The sequence below is a fragment of the Peromyscus eremicus genome, chromosome 1 (assembly GCF_949786415.1).
Source record: "Peromyscus eremicus chromosome 1, PerEre_H2_v1, whole genome shotgun sequence".
NCBI lineage: Eukaryota > Metazoa > Chordata > Mammalia > Rodentia > Cricetidae > Peromyscus > Peromyscus eremicus.
The window spans coordinates 143,109,908-143,130,086 of NC_081416.1; the positions used below are offsets into that span (position 1 = coordinate 143,109,908).

The 20,179-nt window shown below is 41.0% G+C and overlaps 1 protein-coding gene across 3 annotated transcripts in view; it reads right to left on the reverse strand.

Annotated features, from left to right (window-relative positions):
• Nucleotides 1-19,772, reverse strand: part of Tubgcp5 (tubulin gamma complex component 5) — a 36,537-nt gene extending 16,765 nt beyond the window's left edge. For 2 of the 3 annotated variants that reach the window (XR_009381273.1, XM_059273765.1), the window contains exons 1-13: nucleotides 19,603-19,772; nucleotides 18,043-18,096; nucleotides 17,846-17,954; nucleotides 14,409-14,505; nucleotides 13,461-13,540; nucleotides 12,534-12,669; nucleotides 9,093-9,210; nucleotides 8,463-8,552; nucleotides 7,560-7,653; nucleotides 6,843-7,089; nucleotides 4,978-5,180; nucleotides 2,737-2,852; nucleotides 1,699-1,967 (exon numbers count right to left, since the gene is read on the reverse strand). Coding sequence is in view for 2 of the 3 variants with exons in the window: in XM_059273765.1 (XP_059129748.1) it covers nucleotides 1,699-1,967; nucleotides 2,737-2,852; nucleotides 4,978-5,180; nucleotides 6,843-7,089; nucleotides 7,560-7,653; nucleotides 8,463-8,552; nucleotides 9,093-9,210; nucleotides 12,534-12,669; nucleotides 13,461-13,540; nucleotides 14,409-14,505; nucleotides 17,846-17,954; nucleotides 18,043-18,096; nucleotides 19,603-19,748 (1,759 nt within the window). In the remaining variant the exon portion in view is untranslated. The remainder of the gene's footprint in view (nucleotides 1-1,698; nucleotides 1,968-2,736; nucleotides 2,853-4,977; nucleotides 5,181-6,842; nucleotides 7,090-7,559; nucleotides 7,654-8,462; nucleotides 8,553-9,092; nucleotides 9,211-12,533; nucleotides 12,670-13,460; nucleotides 13,541-14,408; nucleotides 14,506-17,845; nucleotides 17,955-18,042; nucleotides 18,097-19,602) is intronic. The other variant, XM_059273775.1, reaches the window with a different exon arrangement.
• Between the last annotated feature and the right edge of the window lie 407 nt (nucleotides 19,773-20,179).

The following is a 20,179-nucleotide window of genomic DNA, read 5'->3' on the forward strand; positions in this document are numbered from 1 at the left end:
ACCCTATTGCTGAAGACACCACATACTTTGCATGTGGACATAGTGAAACCAATCTTAAACTGACAGGAAAATTTTCTCCCCACTGGCTAGCTTTTATGGCAGTAAAAGGTACTGTACAGGGTGCTGGGGAAGAAAAGCTATCATCAGTCTTACCTATCTCTGGACCTGAATGTTGCAAAGCCAGTCTGCCAGGAAAAACATGCACAGTGGTACAACAGTGGCATAAAGTTTACGTGGTTAACCAACTGCTTTTGGGTTGGATTTGAGGCCTGCTCCACAGGAAGTAACGCAGGTTGGTATTGTAAACTGGTCAAAGACTCAGGGCTCACTCAGTTGGTTACAGGCCCAATGGGGGAACCTACTGTTTGTTTTGCTAAATAGCCATGTTGTCAAATTGCCTTCTAAATGTTTTTGTTATATTCATATGCCTTGGTTAGGGTGTCTATTGCTGTGTTAAATACCATGACCAAAAGCAACTTGGGAGCAAAAGGGTTTATTTAGCTTACAGTTGTAGTCCATCATGAAGGGAACTCAAGGTAGGACCTGAAGCAGAAGCTATGGAGGAATGCTGCTTACTGGTTTGTTCCCCATGGCTTCCTCAGTCTCCTTTCTTCCAAAACTCAGGATCATCTGCTCAGGGTTGGCATACCCATAGTAGGCTGCGCTCCCCCACATCAATCATTAATAATAATAATAAAAGTTCCACAGACTTGTCTATATGCAATCATATGAACGCATTTTCTCAATTTAGAGCCCCACTTCTCAAATGCCTCTAGCTTGTGTTAAGCTGACAAAAAATAACCACAACACCATAGATCTATCTTGCTCTCAACCTTGTTCAAATAAGATTCTTTTTCCTGTAGTTGGAACTCTCATCTATTCAAAGTGATGAGAGTAAGTGATGAGTGCTCAGCCACTGATGGGAATCTGTACCAATCTCACCTCCCGCCCCATGCTCAGAGAACATCCAGGAAGAGGGGGTGGAGAGAATGTAAGAGCTAGAGGATGCGGATGATGTGAAATGCTGCCTTATGGACATGCCATGGCCACTGTACCTACCAACTCACAGGAGCAGTGGTTACCTGCACAAAACCAAGCCAGAAAAACTGAGGGAGAGGCTCCTGAGGCCACACTCCAAGTCAATGAGCTACTGTAGGCCAATGGCTACTGAGGGAGAGTAACTTCTTTGGGGGTGTGGCCAGTGTTAGGACACCCATACCCATGTGCCTATGAGCAGAGCTAATCGGATTTAGTGGGTTATAAAAACACAACACTAACAGGACACAGAGCTGGGAGGTAGATGTGTTGGGGGAAGCCTAGGAAGAGTTGGACAGGGAAGAGTCAAAGGTGAATATGATTAAAATATATTGTGCAAATGTATGAAATTTTAAAAGAAAAAATATTACTTAAAGAACCAGGGTGATAACTGAGTGTGATAGTGAATACCTTTAATCCCAACACTTGGGAAGCAGAGGCAAGAGGATCTTTGAGTTCAAGACTAGCCTGGTCTGTAGAGTGAGTCCTAGGATAGCAAGGGTTATGCAGAGAGGCCCTGTCTCAATAAACCAACCAAAAACCATGGCGATAATTTCCACGGACATGAACAGCTTCGGTCACTACTTTGTGTTTGGGAATGACAACGATGAATGAAACAGTTAAGCCAAGCCAAAGAAGACATTCACAGAAAGGACGGGCTACCTCTGGCTGCCGCCTGACAGGCAGAGCCCTCTGCACAGTTCAGGTTCTTCAGCAGCTGCATTGACTTGCCGGCCATTATGATCTGCTTCAGGACAGGCTTGAGGAAGGACACCATGGTGTGCTGTCTGCTGGAGGGACCCTGGTCACTGCCAGAACTGGCACTGGCATTGTCACTCATTTTGTCTTCATTTTCGGTCTTCTCTGACACGCTGTACAAAGTGTAGGTTGCATACCAGAAGTCTCTGTGATTTACCGGGACATTTTTGTTCCTATGGAGAGACAAAGACTTTTAAGGCTATTTATGTTTCTTTTTTGGTCTTAGTCTAGGTAGTCTAGCAGTAACATCATGATCTTCAGACAAAATGGAGTAGTCTTCATCTAACCTCATTCAGTTTAATGTACAAAAATAAATACTCCCAATTTAATTAAAATTTAAGTGAAATACTTTCCTAAATTGGAATTAAACAGAGTATGACTATTTAGTTCCCTTTAGAAACATTACAAGTAATTTTTCATTGTAGCTTATGAGTTCAGAAATTGAGTAAAGGGAAATTGTTATAAATGGATTAAGATTTTTCTTTATTTATTTTAAGTAAATAAATTTAATATTTAATTAAGTATTATGTTAAGAAGACAATATGTAGCTTATTTAAGAGATAAATGTCTCAAACAAATAAGTGCCTTAAAACCCTATACTACTGTCATATCTTATTGATAACTTACAATGGAAATAGTTTGTAACATGATGTCATTTAAGTTCATCTCACAGGAAGCAGTATACATTTCAAAACTATTCAAAAATATCAACTGCTATGAAAAGATGTGAACTGCCATAAAACTCAAAGATGCTTTCCATTGGTTGGGACCTGACACCTTTATAAAGATACAGTAGAACATGCTGGTGCTATGGTAGCAGTACCCCCCATCACCAACCTACCCTCTCAGTTCCCTGTGAAACCTAACGAAGTATTCAGTTTTGATGTGGTATCAAATAAATGCCATCAGTCAGCATCCCCTGGACTCAATGCAAAGCCTCACCTCTGTATGATGAACTCCCTCGCACCATCCCACAGGTGCCCATGCACGATCCATTCATCTACGGTCTGGAGGTAGGGCCGCACTGTTTCCACCCAGAGAGAGAACAGGAGGGAGACCTAAGGGTGAGACCTTGCCTGGTTAGTCTTCAGAGTTCCTCGCACTAGGCTAAGATTAAACACTTCAAAATGACTTTAAAGTGACTGTATTTGTATACTTTTTAAAACAAAAAGGTTGAAATTCTCAAAACATATACTTTAAGATTCTTATTAAAAAGTCCATCTAACTATGGGATAAACATAAAGTTCCTCTTTCACAGGAGAACCCTCTGTGCTGATTTATTTTTTTGTCAACTTGAAACAAGCTAGGGTCATCTGGGAAGAGGGAACCTCAACTGAGGAAACTCTTCCATCAGACAGACCTGTAGGCAAGTCTGTGGGGCAGTTTCTTGATTTTGATTGATATGGAACGGCCCAGCCCACTGACGGCAGTGCCATTCTTAGGCAGGTGGCCCTGGTGTTGTATAAAAAAAAAAAAAACAAGCTGAGCAAGCCACGAGAAGCAAGCCAGTAAGCAGCATTCCTCCAGCCTCCTACCTCTGCACTGCTCCTGGCTTGAGTTTCTGCCCTGGCTTCCTTGGATAACGCACCATATATAACATGGATATATAAGCCAAATACACTCTTCCCTTCCCAAGTGGCCTCTGTCATGGTGTTTATCACAGCAAGAGAAAGCAATTTTGGACAGAAACTGGAACCAGAGAGTAGGCTATTTGTATGGGAGACCTGACTATGCTGTTTGGGGAAGACTGTAAAAGGACTTTGGAACTTTGGAATGAAAAAGCACTGAGTACTTAGAGCTTAATTCTATGTGTAGGAGCTTGGCAGACAAGAATGCTAGAGAAGCCCGAGGTGGTGGTGCACATCTTTAATCTAAGCACTTGGGAGGCAGAGGCACGCGGATCTTGGTGAGTTCGAGGCTGCCTGGTCTACAGTGTGAGTTCTGGACACCCACAGCTACATAGAGAAACCCTGTCTCGAAACAAACAAACAAACAAACAAACAAACAAACAAACAAAGATGCTGAGGGAACTGCAGGTGATGATTTGGCTTGTGAAGATTCAGTGGGAAGTCGGAGAGTCCCTCTAAGACTCTACTGGGAACATTCACATGATGTATGCACATTAAGAATCTGTGCTTTCTGGTCAGCTGGTGCTCAAGAATCAGCTATAATTAACTGGAGACCAGCATCTTTGAGGCAAACTCTTCAGGGAGCATTTCCCAGGGTGAGAACACAGAAGCTGTAGTCCAGAGGGGCCAAGGTGGCGTCGAATGGTGACAGTCGGACTTGGCAATGTGTAAACGTCTCTCATGTGTACTGGTTTTAAAGGCATGGAGAGCGGCTGAGGCCTGCACCACACCAAGGAAGGAGAGGCCACGGGTGATGGTACAGCCTCAGCTGCAGTGCAGACTGCAGGACTGCCAGGGCTATGGAGAGAGCCTGGGGCTTGACACTTTTATTTTTTTGAGACAGGGTTTCTCTGTCTAACAGCTCTGGCTGTTCTAGAACTCTCTTTGTAGACCAGGCTGGCCTCGAACTCATAGATTCACCTGTCAAAGGTGTGTGGCACCACACCCAGCTTCTAGTTTTTTGACGGTCTGGCCACGCAGCCCAGTACCACCTCAAACTCAATCCTCTTGCTCAGCCTCCCGACTGCACCACCATCTTAGCCACGTTAATACGTAAGTTCAGTACATTAAATACATTCACACTGAAACCCCACCAGCCCCTGTAAGTCTCTCACTGTGTGACTACTTTACACACTTCGTGTCACAGACTTGTGACCTCTTTCTTGTCCTTTTTTAGAAAGAGTCTTGCTATGTACCTCTTGATGGCCTATAATTTGCTATGTAGACCAGGCTGGCCTTCAACTTAAAGATCTGCCTGCACCTGTCTCCTGAGTGCTGGGATTAAAGGTGTGCACCACCGTTCCTGGCTGTGTTTTATGTAAAAAGGTTTATTATAAATATCTATACAAGCCAAGCAGGTATTTTCACTTCTTGCTTCATTCTTCTGCTTCTTTTGGTAATTAAAACTAATACGACAGCCATGAATTTGGAAGCTAACCGTGAAACTTTGAACCGTCTGGTATACCATGACTGAAACCTCATTTAACAAGGAATTGTGACAGGCTATCCACTACCCTTTCATCGTCACTTTAGATAAGGCAAGAATACAACATACAGTTTGCTCAGAGGCTTCTCCAACATTGTCATATTCAAGGATGGCCTTGTACAGGGTGTTAAGCAGGTGAGATGCCCGGACGACATTCCGAGTGTCAGGTGGGACTTCCGCCACTCCAGTACTGAACACTTTGTGCAGGACCTTGAGCTGAGCCAGCCGAGGGGCCAACTTGTTCACCACTATTGCAAGTGTTATCGTGGTATCTGCAAGTACCAACAGAGCAAACTGAACAGCAGGGAAGTACCCGCGTAATACTTGTTCACCACGATTGCAAGTGTTATCGTGGTATCTGCAAGTACCAACAGAGCAAACTGAATAGCAGGGAAGAACCCACGTAATACTCATGCTAATAATGCTACTTCTTTGACATGTGGAATGGCATAGCAGATGGTGGGTGGTGGGTTTAATATCAATCTTAATATTCTATCTTTAATAGTCTATCTTCCTTACGAAGGAACTCTCATAAGCCAAGGAGAAAAAGATAATTCAGACAAAAATAATGTATAAGGGGACTGACAGATTTCAGAAAGGGAAAGACAATGGATTTAATGTAACAGAAAGGTACTCCACTTCACTTAAAAGAGCATAAACTGAAGCTACACAGTGTAAAGCAAACTCCCCTACTACAAGCCACCAGTTCCGTGAGGGGCAGAAGCTGAAAAGGGGCGGCTCAGACAAGTTCCCCAACTGACCACATGCCTGAAGGGTAGTGGCACAGCTCCTTACCCTGCACAAAGTGGTTGTACAGTACTTATACATTTGGCAAAACAGCCCCTCACAAAGACACTATGCCTCCCATACGGCTGGGCCTGCAGCCTGGCTAATGTGCTGCTGTGACTTGTCAGTTTCTGAGCTGACTCTACACTGTAATTATGGGAAATTCCACCACTGAGAGAAACAAGGGAACACAGGAGCTCTTTGTGCAACTCTGTCCCTAGCTTAAAAAAAAAAAAAAGAAAAAAAAATAATAATAAAATAGAAAATTAAAAGTGGAAAAACAAAAACCACATACTGGTTGACCACTTTATACCTCTCATATTGGTAAAGAACAAAAGTTTAGTAACATATAACAAGATCCTGCTGACAAAGCATAAATTTATCTATATTTAATTGTAGAGATAACTGTAGAGAAATACAGCACAATCAAACAAAAGTCACATATGTCATCATATATACTCTCTGGTCTATGAATTCCAGTCTGCATGTGTGTAACTACTGCAATGTGTAAGTGGTAATCATTGCAGCTATCCTGGAACAGCAGAGTGGCAATAATCAAATGTCCACTGTTGAGAACCGGACAATGGCATTAACAACAGTTTTTGTAAAGGAAATGAAGGGGCTCTCACATGCATACATAGCGCCCTCTAAAAGAGGTACAAGAAGCTGTCTGTTGTGGGAGGGAACTGGAGCAATAAAGTGTTCACTGGACGTTGTTCTGTAGTTCTTGAATTTTCACAGAGACAAATGGCTTAAAAACATAAATTTAAGGGAGCTTCAAAAGTTATTTAACATTTCTGTTACACTTATTTGTTTGTGTGTGTGTGTATGTGGGTTTGGGTGGTGGTAGGGGTAGTAGGTAGACGTGTGTGTGCCACAGGACACATGTGGAGGTAGAGCACAGCATGTAGGAACTGGTTTTCTCCTCTATCATGCAGGTCTTACAGACTGGACTCAGGTTGTAAAGCTTGGTAGCAAACACATTTATCTGCTGAGCTAGCTCCCAAGCCTGAAAATCACTTTTAAAATGGATATATCCATAAGAATTACTTATTTACACTATAATTTTAAACCTTTTGTCAAAAATGAATAATTTTAATATGATTCAAAATAACTTAGGTAGCTTATGAATTAAAAAAGTTACCTACCACTACTGATGATGCACTTCTCAATCTCTGTAAGTTCCTCTTTGAAGTTAATGAAATACTTGTAGAGGGCCCACATGAAAGCCTGGTAGGTTCTAAAGGGGGCTTCAGGCGGCTTCTTAGGTACGGAACCATTTCCAGGTGATAGGCTTTCAGAGCTGTGCCCCATGACTTCATCAATGAACTCCTGGAGCCGAAACACAACCTGGCCATATGCTGCTATTTGTTCAAGCACAGATCGTAAACAGCTCTACAACAGAAGTATAATTATTTATAGTTTGTCTTCCACAAATGTTCAAATTAATTTCTCCTTCATTGTAAAAGACTGTTTCTATGACTGTTTTAAACTGGTACATGATAAAGTAATATAATGATGAGTTTTAGTTCATATTCAAAAGATACAGTAAACGCCAATTATGGCTTAAACCTTTTAAAAATACACATAAAGTATTGGAAAAAATCATTACAGTATAAAGCTTTCTCAGTATAGAAAAAAGAAAAATAGGGAGAGAATAAAATGAAACTTAAATGTCACAAATAATACTTAAGAACTGGCTAAGCTTGTAATGATGCACAACTTAATTTTGCTTTTTAGAGTTTTTACTATATTTAATAAATCTGATATTATACAATGTTCTAAAGTTATATCACCAACATTTAAAAAGACTACTGCTTAATTTTAAATTTAATTTTTAAGTGACAATAAACACAAATACTTACTTGTGTCAAATGAGTTACGATAATATTGTTTCTCACAGTGACCTTCCCATCTATCAACTGAAATATAAACAGCTTTTTTACCCCTGAAAGTAACCTGAAATGAAATAAAAAAAAATCAATATATTTGAAGGTTACTAAAACAGTCATTAAAGTACAGCTGAGAAATTTATTTTGAAAACCCAGAATTGGGAAACAAAATAGGCTGATGATAAGAAAATGAGAAGATTATCAAACTTCATGGGATTAAGTTAAGACTCAAGATATTTCAGCATCATTGTAGAAGTTCAACAGTTAGCTGGGCAGTGGTAGTGTACACCTTCAATCTCAGCACTCAGGAGGCGGAGGCAGGAGGATTTCTGTGAGTTTGAGGCCAGACTGGTCTACAAAGTTCCACGACACAGAGAAACCCTGTCCCAACAAACAAACAAACAAACAAACAAACAAACAAACAAACAAACGGAGTTCAACAGTCACACACACACCCTGCTACGATCCTGAGGATACACAGAGACCACTGTATGTCTACAACTGTCAGAATGTTGACAGAATATTAGTAGCACAGTTCATGGCAGGATCACCTGGGCCCAGGGCTCATCATAGGCTGCTTTAGACTTGCAGTGTTGGGGTACTAGCACAGACAACCCTCACAGACACATTTCAAATGAAAGCAGTCAGCAGCAAGCTTTGTTTTGAATTCAGATATTCAAAAGTGATGGTCTAACTCAATCCCAAATTATTTATAATAGGAAAGAATATATCAAAATCACACAATCTTCACAGTGAACTTCATCTTTAAGGCCTGTTTCTAGTTGCAAGTGGAAATTCTTGGTTATGTTTCTTAAAAATTAAACAGTATTATTTTACTTCTCAATAATAAAAATCTCCCAGGCTAATGCATCTTACCATAGGGTTTCCCGAATAACCTGTGTCTCAGTAACCACCACCCTGTCATCTGGAACATACAGTGGATCACTGCTGTACAGGTGCTGGTCCCTATTAAAGAGCAAACACCAAAAGTAACATTAATGAATATATGCAATTTTATACTCAGCAATCAACAAATAAACACAGTAAATGTCTTACGTGCACTCCATATTAATTTTCCACATTCCCTGAAATCTTTTTAGTGAAGTATGTTCAGAGCAATTACAATTGTTTATCAATCAAGCAAACACTTAAAACTATGCAATGCTTTTTTAAACCTTTGTGTTTTTATAGTGAGTGCACTAAAATGGAGATTAGATGTAAGCTAGTATACACCGATCCACTTACACTGAATATAAAAACAGTGCCGTTAGTAATTTCATGGTGCTCAATATTAATCAGAAATTGCTCTAGGGAGCTAGGGCTTAGCTCAGTGAAACAGTGCTGTCTAATGTGTTTAAGGCCATCGATCCAATCCCCAGCATGATGTATGTGCACGCTTGTTTACAATTGTTTACAACTATCAAGTTCACAATTCAAGGCCGGACTTGATTTAAATCACAAATCAAAGCCAATGCATCATTATATTAAATGACAAGTTTAGCTTACCAGACAGCAGCTAAATTGGAGTGCAAATGCACACTGTGTGGGATCCGGCAGCGCCTGGTTGTCCAGTACTGATGGACTACATGCTGTTCCAGCCAACTCCGGCTATCTGGCTCATCTGCTAGAAGAAGTGGATTATGTATCAATTTTCATAGTGTACTAGGTCCTTTCATCTCCTTATGACTGAAAGTAGCTCCCTTGGGATGAATCCCCGTCCATGAGGGCCCTCCCCTGGCCACTGCCTGGCCTGTAAATGAGAGGCTGACCTAGACTTAACCAAGTTGTCACAAAGAAGATACAAGGTTTAAGAATTAGAAGGAGGGGATAAAACTGTGAATGTCTGCAGATTAATACTTATCACTTACATTAAAAAAAAAAAGAAATCAACAGACTATGGAATTTAAGCTGAAGATTCACCAAGAATGCCCAACATAGAAAAACTGCAGAAATCAGTTTGAACACAGCAAAACCAACTGCTCAAGATTCAGGACAATAAAAACTGTAGTACACACAGAAATCACTAGATGAATACTTGAAAATTTAAAAAAGAACATTACCAATAAACAAACAAACAAAACCTCCTCACACAACTTCAGAGGACTGGTATATATCTCAGTGGCAGAGCATTTACCTAGCATTCATTCACAAGGCTCTCTGTTTACTTCCAAACAAGTAATAATTAAATTTTCTAAAGTCTAATATAATATAATTAGAAAAAAAAAATGGAGGTACTGTCAGCCTCCTCAAGTTAAACTGACAAATTTAAGCTAAAACCCTAATCAAAAATCCAGTTGGATTTATTTGTCACACTGCTTCTAGATGCCCATGAAGAGTACAGGTTTACAAAGAGCTAAGGCAATTTGGAAAAACAGCAAAGGATGGGATATGTATTCTATGTATTGAGACAGAACACCACAAAGCCACTAAAACAGAAAGTCTGTCTCTGGGTAGATGAACACTAAAATAACAGAGAGAAGATCTGTAATAAAGTACAAAGGAAAATCTGATGTACAATCAAGATAAAACCACCAAGCAATGATGTTGCTGGGAAAACTGTCTCATGAGATGGTAGAAAAACAGACTGGATCCTTTAATCTCACATCATATAGCCCTTAGAGACATCTAATGATCCAAATGTGATCCTCTCCAGGGTCTAGGCAGGTGAGTGTAGTCCTCACCTCATCGAGGAAACCTCTCTTTGCAACAGAGGGAAACCACTACAGAAAACTGTAGTCAACCAAAGGGTAGATTTGTGAATACCAACTGATGTATCTACAAGACTCCTGCACCTAAGGCTCAGAGATCATTGCAGAAGAGGAAGCAGAAAGACTGTAGAGAACCATGGGTTTGCTTTGAGATTGTGTCTCTTAGGAATGTCAGAAAATGTACTCATAAAGTATCACCAACATGGCTGCCTAAACATGACCCGAGCAAGGACAACACCAACATGCTAATGTGGAGTCAAGAAAGCTCATGAGGTCTCAACCGCACACATAGAACTATAAGCAATTAAGGAATGATGAAAGCTGGGGAGGGTGGTCTTCCCCAGCAAGAACAAACCAATTGGTCATCAATACTAAATGGTCAGCCCTGAAAACATATGTACAAGTAACATTATACAGACTGAGTAGGTTATATTTATATACGTAACAACAACAACAAAAGCCATGAATTTAAAAGAAAGCAAAAGGAGGAATTTGGGAGAGTTTGGAAAGAGGAAAAGGAAGGGGGAAATGATGTGATTGTATTATAATTTCAAAAAATAAAAGAAAACCAAAAACCCAACCCAAATGCAACATTAATAAAAAGACAAAAATACAGGGAAAAGTTGGTTTTAAGCAAAAATATCAAGACCAAACACTGACAGTCTGAAAACAATTTTTTAAGGTTTTAAATTTTTATTTATGGGTGTGTATGTTTGTGTATATATGTGAGTGTGTATGTGCATGTGTGTGTGTGCGATACCTAGAGAAGCTAGAAGAGGGTGCTGGACCCCGTGGAGCTGGATTACAGGTGGCTGTGAGCAGCTCCCCGGGTGCTTGGAACTCAGGTCCTCTGGAAGAGCTACAAGCTCTTTTAAATGCTCAGCCACTTCTTCAGTGGCTCAAGTTCACAGGTTTGATTGAAAAAAAAAAAAATAATAAAGAACACAGATTCCTTTTTCTCTGAGTCAGAAGAGTAAACGCTATTTGCAAAATGTCTAAAGCCTAAGAACTGACATCAACAAAGAACTGTGGGAGAGGGCAATAGATAGGAAACGCAAATGAAGCTGGCATGATGGTACTCTTCTATAATCCAGCACTTGGGAGGCAGAGGGAGAAGGATGGCTCCCGTTACCAAGAGACCCTGTCTAAAAACAACCCAAACTCCAGGGGAACAAGTAAACGATGGCAATTACCAAGAAATACACAGAAAAGTCAACAAGTACATGAGTCCTTAAACAACCAGTAGTCAGATTAGTGCCAATGCAGACAATTCCCAGTCAGAAGAGTAGACCTAATCCAACACTTTACACTTCAGTAACAGTTTAAGAACAGAGGAAGAGACATTCCCATACCAATATGAGCAGGTCTTAGGAGAGAGCGTTCTAAGCAAAGACAAGGAAACAATTTACACATATTTCTAGTTATGTAATTTAACATACCAGCCAACATAATGTTTTGAAGTGCAGAAATAATGACAGACATATAGATAGCAAATATATTGGAATGAGTGTTTATAACTCACTGATAGGAAAGAGGAAATAAAACTGGGAGTCAGAAATAAAAGTAGATAAAACATGTACAACAGGATGACTTTATCTATAATCTTCCAGAGTTTTCTAAAATTTCTACCAATTCATATTTGCTCACTGATGAAAAGATAAGCAGTCAAGTAAAAAAACAAAACAAAAAAACAAAAAACAAAAACCTCTCCATAGCTTTCTCCTTTCACTAAACTGAAAAAGGCTAACCCTTTACAACAACAGGTTAACCCTTTACAACAACAACAAAGAAAACCTTTAGGACTAAGCTATTAGAAATACTTTTGAAAAACTACATTTTAGGACTGGAGAGAAGGCTCAGTGGTTGAGAGCACTGGCTTCTCTTGCAGAGGACCCAAGTGTGACCCCCGGCGGCACCCATATGGTGGCTCACAACTGTCTGTAACTCCAGTTCTAGGGGACCTGATGCCCTCTCCTGACCTCTGTGGGTACCAGGCATGCACATAGTATAAACAGGAACATAGAACACCCCCCACATAAAATAATTATAAAAACATTAGAAAGTTTTGAAGTGATATAAGGGATGAAAGCTACAGTGTTGTTCTTAGGCACACACTTAAGACAGTTGACGATTTGGTAAGAATGCCAGGGCTTACCAACACTCTCATCAATGCCATCAATCTTAACCTGTCATTTGAGACCTCCTGTGAGAAAACACCAGCACTCAGCATGTATACTACCTTCCCAGCCGACTTGAGGCCCCCCTGTTCTGTTGTGGTCTTGTTCTTCTAGCGGGGTCCTGTCTACCTGTATCCCAGAGTCCTCTCTGCTTAAGGGCTGTTGTGCGTCTTCATCATCACTGTCTTCAGACCAGTTCTGATTTAAGGAGAAAAAAGACCTTACTCTTGAGGCTGTAACAATTAGAGTGACTCAGGCTTAAAAACAAAGAACATTTCTATAGAGAAGCAAATGCCGAATGAAACCTTCTCTCTAAAAGTTTCCGTAATGGGAATAGAATAATCTGAGGTGGATATGTGAATCCAATTTTCTGTGAATGGAAGTAGCAAGAAACATTTCTGAATTCCAAAAGAATCCAACATGCATTATTTTTCTGAGACAGTAACTATGAAAGTAAGTTTAGTTTTTTAATTTCCTTGACTTGATTAGTCACTGAGTACATTTATTGCACTGACCTATTTAAAAAAATTTATTCTAGGGGAGGGGTATTATAACCTGAAAAATTTGCCTTTTTCTTCTGCTTAAAACACCACCACACAGTTCTAGTATAGTATTATTTAATATGTAAATTGTATTGACATATATTGATTTGGCCCAGAATCTTAATAAATCTCCCACAATTTACTTCTTTGAAATATTATTTTATTACATCTTATTTAGAGACAGCATGTACACGCATACACACGTGAGTGAGCATGCTTACCCATGGCTCACACGTGCAGGTCAGAGGACAACCTGCAGGAGTTGATTCTTTTCCTCTAACTCAGGTATTCAGGTTTGGCAGTAAGCCCTGTTACCTGAGAAGCCAGACTCACTGGCCTAGTGAAGAGAATTCCTGTCTAAACAGCATGTTCTGTGGCAGAAGGACACACTAAGACTATTGCTGCCTTGTGGGCATGTACTTATATGGCGAAACCACAGGTACTTACCGGTGTATCAATATTTGGACCAAGGCCAATTTCTTCACCTTCCATCAAGTATTTCCCCCAGTCAAAATCATCTTTCTTTTCTAAAATATAACAAAGGAACCTCATCAGCTTTATCATAAATATCTGGGAGAAAAACAAAAACAAAACAAAACAAAATCCCAAGCCTCATAAAAATATAGGAAAAGAAATCCACATGATTTTAAGGAACTAAGTTAAAAAACATTGAGATACTTGGGCCTGGGAGGTAGCTGATGTTTGCCTAGCATGCAGGAAGCCACAGCCTGGCTCTTTTAATACTGTATTAGCTGGGCATAGCAGCACACACCTGCAATCCTTGAATTTAAGGAAATTCAAGGTCATCCTGGTCTATATAGTGAGTTTGAAGCCAGCTTGGGGTGCATGAAACCTTGTCTTAAACTTCCCCCCCAAAAAAAAACCAAAAAAAAAGAGACACTTAATAAATCTGAATTCTAATGTATCTTTCATTATTTGAATTAATTCACCCTCAAAACTTCAGCTTTCTTTTCATATAATTAAAAAAATCTAACTTACAAAGCCAGAGCTTACATTAAAAAAAAAAAAAAAATTTATTTACTTACCATGTACAGTGTTCGGTCTGCATGTATGTCTGGACACCAGAAGAGGGCGCCATATCTCACTATAGATGGTTGTAAGCCACCATGTGGTTGCTGGGAATGGAACTCAGGACCTCTTGGAAGAGCAGCCAGTGCTCTTAACACCCGAGCCATCTCTCCAGCCCACAGAGCTTACATTTTAAATGAATTTTGCAAATTAATCCACAGTAACAGAAATTTAATTTTCTGAGTTTACAACTTTTTGGTTTTCAAGATAAGGCTTCTCTGTGTAGCCCTAGCTGTGATTTTACAACTTTAATAAAAACCCAAACAATTAATAGGTAATAAAGTAAATTTTTATCTGATAACATACCCACTTCTTTATCTCTTGGTGTTTCCACATAGCTGCTGTTTGAAGGAGAATCAGACAGACACAGGAGGAGTGAGAGTATGGAGTAATGTGCATCTGTCTTTAAAACAAAAAGTGAAGACCGGCTGGTGAGCACTTCTGAAACAGACTGAGTAAAGAAAGAATTATACGAGTTCTCGTAACATCAATTCTTATCTTAAAACATTCTTCATGGTTCTAATGTTTACATATAAGAAATCTAAGTCACACGAAGTCTGGTTCTATATTGCTTTTCTTTTTGGTTTTTCCACAACAGGGTTTCTCTGTGTAACAGCTCTGGCTGTCCTGGAATGCGCTTTGCAGACAAGGCTGGCCTCGAACTCAGAGATCTGCCTGCCTCTGCCTTCCGTGATTAAAGGTGTGTCAGGATGGTGCATGTTAGCCTCTCTATGGCCCACATTTCTGCGTCTTTCCTTGTTCACAGCACGGATGACAAAACGGCAATGTTAGCCATGCAGGAAACAGTTAGCCCAGGAGACCTAAGTAGCTAAAGCTTTGAACATCCCCCCAGAGGGTTTGTTTGCACCAACAGTTTGCTGCCAACTTCTAGTTAACAGTTCCTAGAATGTTTTGTCTGGTCAATAATAGGCAAGTTCATGTTTAGAATCATGTCCTATTTTTCTATATGGTTTCTGGGAATGATTAAGGGCTTTCCTTTAGGAATCTGGGAAGTTCAGTAAATGCAGTCAGTCCCACAGGCACTAGGGGTCCGATGACCAGTGCCCTGCCACAGAGTCTGGAGTCCTGAGCTCAGGTCCACAGGTACGCAGTACTGGGTACCAGACGCAGCATGTGGAAAAGACAGAGCGAGCAGGATGGCCCAGAAGGGAATGGTGCTGTATAGAGAAGGAATTGATGCAGGTTAGGGGCTTGAACTTGCATAGGACACAGAATACCAGACAGGGGAAGTAAAGGCAACAGACATTCTGCTGTTTCCCAAAGTCACTGCTGATCCAGTCTTAAGCCTGTCTTCAAAACTGTAACAGCAGCAATGTATTTAGTGACAAGAATGACAGGGATGCACTGAGGATGAATGAAGACTGGGCATCGTGTTATGAAGCACTCAGACTACCTATGAAAGTGACAGTCACTTGGAAGGAGACACAAACTAGACATAATTGCCAGGAAGATGGGGAGACAATTCTACAATATTTGGAAATTGAGCAATGTAATTTTAAAAAACAGATGGGTAAAATTTGAAATTTAAACCATAAAATGAGATGAACTATAACTCAACAAATTTGTGTGTTGTAACAAAATCAAGTGCTTAGATGGAAATTATACTACTAAATACTAACTTAAATTAGAAAAATAAGCCGGGAAGTGGTGGGGCATGCCTTTAATCCCAGCACTGTGGAGTCTGAGGCAGGTGGATCTCTGTGAGTTTAAGGCCAGCCTGGTCTACAATTCGAGTTCTAGGACAGCCAGAACTACACAGTGAAACCCTCCCTATCTTGAAAAATTAAAAAAAAAAAAAGAGAGAAAAGAAAAATAAGAACACCTCAAGATCATTAACTTTCACAAAGAAAACTAATAAGAAAGGAAATTAAATCCAAAGTAAGAAACAGAACATACAGAAATCAATAAAGAAAATTGCTCTTTGAAAAGATTAGCAATAAAGATAAATGTCTAATCATACTAATTACAAGAAAAAAAGACACAAAAGTTAGAAATGAAGAGTCCTGAGTACCGATCTCATAGATACTCCAAATAATAATAAAGTATTATGTTCATAATTCAAAACATTATGTCCACAAAATTACTTACCACAATCAATTTCTTTAAAGACACAATATATCAAAATCACACATGGAGTAATCGATCTGGGTATTTTTGTTTTTTTAGGCAGGGTCTTGGTGTGTAGAAGGCCTTGAACCTGCAACCCCCCTGTGCTCTCCTCCCGTGCACTAGCTTAACAGGTGGAAGATCTAAAGCTAAGGCCCACAAATCAGAGAAAGCATGCCATCTTTCCCGTGTTGGGTCTTGGTGAACTCCCCCAGAATGACTGTTCCCAGTCCTAATTCCACTTTTCTTTTTTTTTTTTTTTTTTTTTTTGGTTTTTCGAGACAGGGTTTCTCTGTGTAGCTTTGCGCCTTTCCTGGAACTCACTTGGTAGCCCAGGCTGGCCTCGAACTCACGGAGATCCGCCTGGCTCTGCCTCCCGAGTGCTGGGATTAAAGGCGTGCGCCACCACCGCCCGGCCTAATTCCACTTTTCTTAAGAGCTGAATAATATTCCATGGTATACATGTACTACATCTGCCTCAGCCACTCATCAGCTGACGAACTTCTAGGCTGTTTGCATTTCCTGGCTATTGTGAGATCAACAGTGAACATGGCTGAACAGGACCCTCCATAGTAGGATATAAATCCTTTGGGCACAGGCCTAAGAGTGGTATACTAGATCATGTGGTAGTTTTTGAGGCAGAAAACGTTCTCTGGCCACAACAGGCAGCAGCACATATGAACTCATAGTGGGTTTTACAGTAGCCACCACTCCTGTGTAAGTGCCAGTCAGACCAAATCTCAGTAAGGAGAGGGGACCCCTAGCCAAAGAGAGACTGGCGGCTGACAGCTGTGAGGGCGAGCTGCTTTCTCCAAGAGTGCGGCCACTAGTGGGTGGACCACGTTCCAGTGGAAGGCCACACATCCACGACTACACAGGCAGCACAAATCAGACTTGATCGGTTAAAAGAAAAGAGGACACAAAATTGGGTGGGTAGGGAAGGAGGGACAAAACTGGGAGGGTTTGGGGTGGGGGTGAACATGGTCAAAACTCACCGTATGAAATTCTCAAAAGACCTAATAAACACTACCACCACCAAAAATAGAGAGCACAGATGTGTGCACACACACACAATCTAGCAAACAAATTTCACAGCCCAAGAGTCACTTAACATTGTGGGAAGTACATCATTAGTTTTGTTCCTGTGTGAACCTTACAGAGTACACTTACACACAAACTTAAGGGTACAACCGATCACACTCCGCCTAGTTTCTGCTCTATTCCCTCCACCCTCCTTCCTGACTGTACTCTGTTTTTGTTAATGGTAATAAACCTTAAGAATGAAAATACCAGACTTCTACAATCTAGGAGTTCTTGCAGCAAATCACTGCACCTCAGGGTGGCCTTGGGGCCCCTGACATTTGGGATCTAGAAAACAGTTGCTATCTGAATGGTCTAAGGTAAACCACACTGCTATAATTTATGCCAACCGCTGATTTCCATAACCATAGTCAATTCCAAGTGAGATACAACAGCACACTGCTTCTGTCACAGCAAACCCGAGGCAACAGTTAACTTGCTCTCCAGGAGGTCCTGTTCCAGCCAGGGGAACGTTCAAGAAGAGATAACAAGTGGATAAAAACTGCACTGTAAAGAGCTCACAACCGAAGGCTTACCTTTATTTTCTCTATGCTGGGAAATGGCGCATTGAGAAACTCCTTAGTTAATCTCTTCCAACTAGCCGCCTTGCTGAGATCAGAATGAATGGTGAATTTTTCATAAATCCTAAAATATTAAAAAAAATCAACTGATAGCAAAAGATCTTGATGAAAACACAGTAATGAATATGTATAGAAATAAAGAATCGACATACCCTTCTATTGTTTTTTCTATTTTGTGACTGTTGACATCCAAGAAACGATGAAATCTAGTGAAGATAAAAATGCAGTTTTTAAGGCCAATGCTGTCATATAGCTAAGTATATTTGAGCCGCAGCTCTTTATATCCTTGTATATGGCTGATATCCTTACAACCCTCCTGCAGCTCCCACGGTCAATATAACATATTTTCCTAGGGTTTTTGATAGGTCTTCTATGTGGCTCAGAACTCACTACAAGGCTAAGGATAGCCTTCAACTCACAGCAATCCCCCTGCCTGCGCCACCCAAGTGCTGCAATTACAGGCATGCATCATAATGCCTGGCTTTTCTTTGTCTTTTTAATATAAGAGAGAAGCCCCGTGAAGCCTTAATACTCATCTTCTGAGTAATTTTGCTAAATGTACAACATGAAATATAAAAACAAGCAAACATATTCAAGTACAATTATTAAATTATTTAAAAAGCTTCAGTAAGGGTCTGGAGAGATGGCTCAGAGGTTAATAGCCCTTGCCAATCTTCCACAAGACCCGGGTTCCATTCACAGCACCCACAACTGTCTATTACTCCAGTTCCAGGGGATCAGCTACCTTCTTCTGGTCTCCTTGGGCAGGCACACACATGGCACACATATGTACATAGAGCCACATCACTCATACACATAAACAACAAGAAAACCTAAACTTCAGCCTGGGACCAAAGACTGTGATTAACGTAATAACACACATTTAAAATAACTTGGAGCAACTGTAATACAACGTGAAAGGCACCGTTTCTCCCGGTGCCAAAGCCATAGATATGCTTTTGCTACTGTTGCTATACTATGCAACATCTATGTCTCTCCCAACTCTAAAACGATTATCACCTGCGTCCTGCCACTAGAAATATTACAAGAAAAATTACTAAGGACACAATCACTTTTTGAGTTACATGACTTATTTGAATCATTGCTCTTTTTTTTTTTTTTATAGATTATAATTAGAAATTGCACTTGTCATTTTGGACACTTGGCATGCTTTCCACGAACCTGAGAGGTCTGTATCCTCACAAACTAGGTAGCTACTCATGTCTGTGCTAATCACAAACTTTGACAAACATTTACTAGGCATGCTATGTGTTGATCAGTAGTAGAACCTGAGTTTGTTTTTATGCAAAAGGAGGACACAGAATCAGGGAAGTCTGCAAGTGGCCTGAACAAGAACAGGGGAGTTGGTGAGACTAAAATTTTAACATGGTGTGATCAGTATTTCGCTCTAAAAAGTCATTTCCCCAGCAATTAAAACAAACCAAACCAAACCACTTTTGATGTGCAAAGTACTGCGTTAGGGACAGAACTGCTGGCGTGTGCCGCTGCTAAGATGAGGTCTACGCTCAAGGACTTACAACTCAGTTTTAACAGCATGTTTCTTGCAAGGGCACTTAGGGGAAACCAAGGCACAGCAGCAGCCACAGCAGCAGCCACAGCAGCAGCGGGCGGTTTCCAGGAGGCCGCACCCCCGACCCGGACCCTCCCGCCCGGCCGCCCGGCCGGCTTTAGCTCGCAGCCACGATCCACACCTGAAGTTGGACCAGGCGAAGTTCAAGGCCAGTTGGAAGTTGGGATCCGCCTCGTCCTGCAGGCCAGTAACCCGCCGCACGAGCTCACACACATCATGCTCCAGCTGTCTGTCCATCCGGCTCCCGGACGGCTTAGGCCGGGCCATAGCCACCCGCTGCCTATCAGGAGTCTCGGCGGAGGGGCGACTGTTCTCGCGAGAGTTCCGGCTCGCGCGGCACTGAGAATCCGAGAAGTGGAGACTGTTTCTGCGAGACTTCCTGCAGCCGCGGTGCTGTGCCTAGGGCTGGTGCGTACCAGCTAGGTGCACACCGACTTGCAGCGGTCTGGGATGCTGAGTTGCTGGGTGCAGTTAGTCCCTGTGTGGTGAGCATGGGTGCTCTGTCCGCTTGCACGATGGGAAATTAGAGTGTCCTCAGAGTTTTTAGCCATTATTTGTTATTAATCATTCTATTTTAATAAGGGTCTCTTGGATAGCCTTGATCAGTGCTTTAAATTCTGATGTATTTTGAGGGCAAACCAGTTTTCCAGTTCCGTGTATGGTTCCCATCGTTGTCGAGCGCCGTGACTTGTATATTC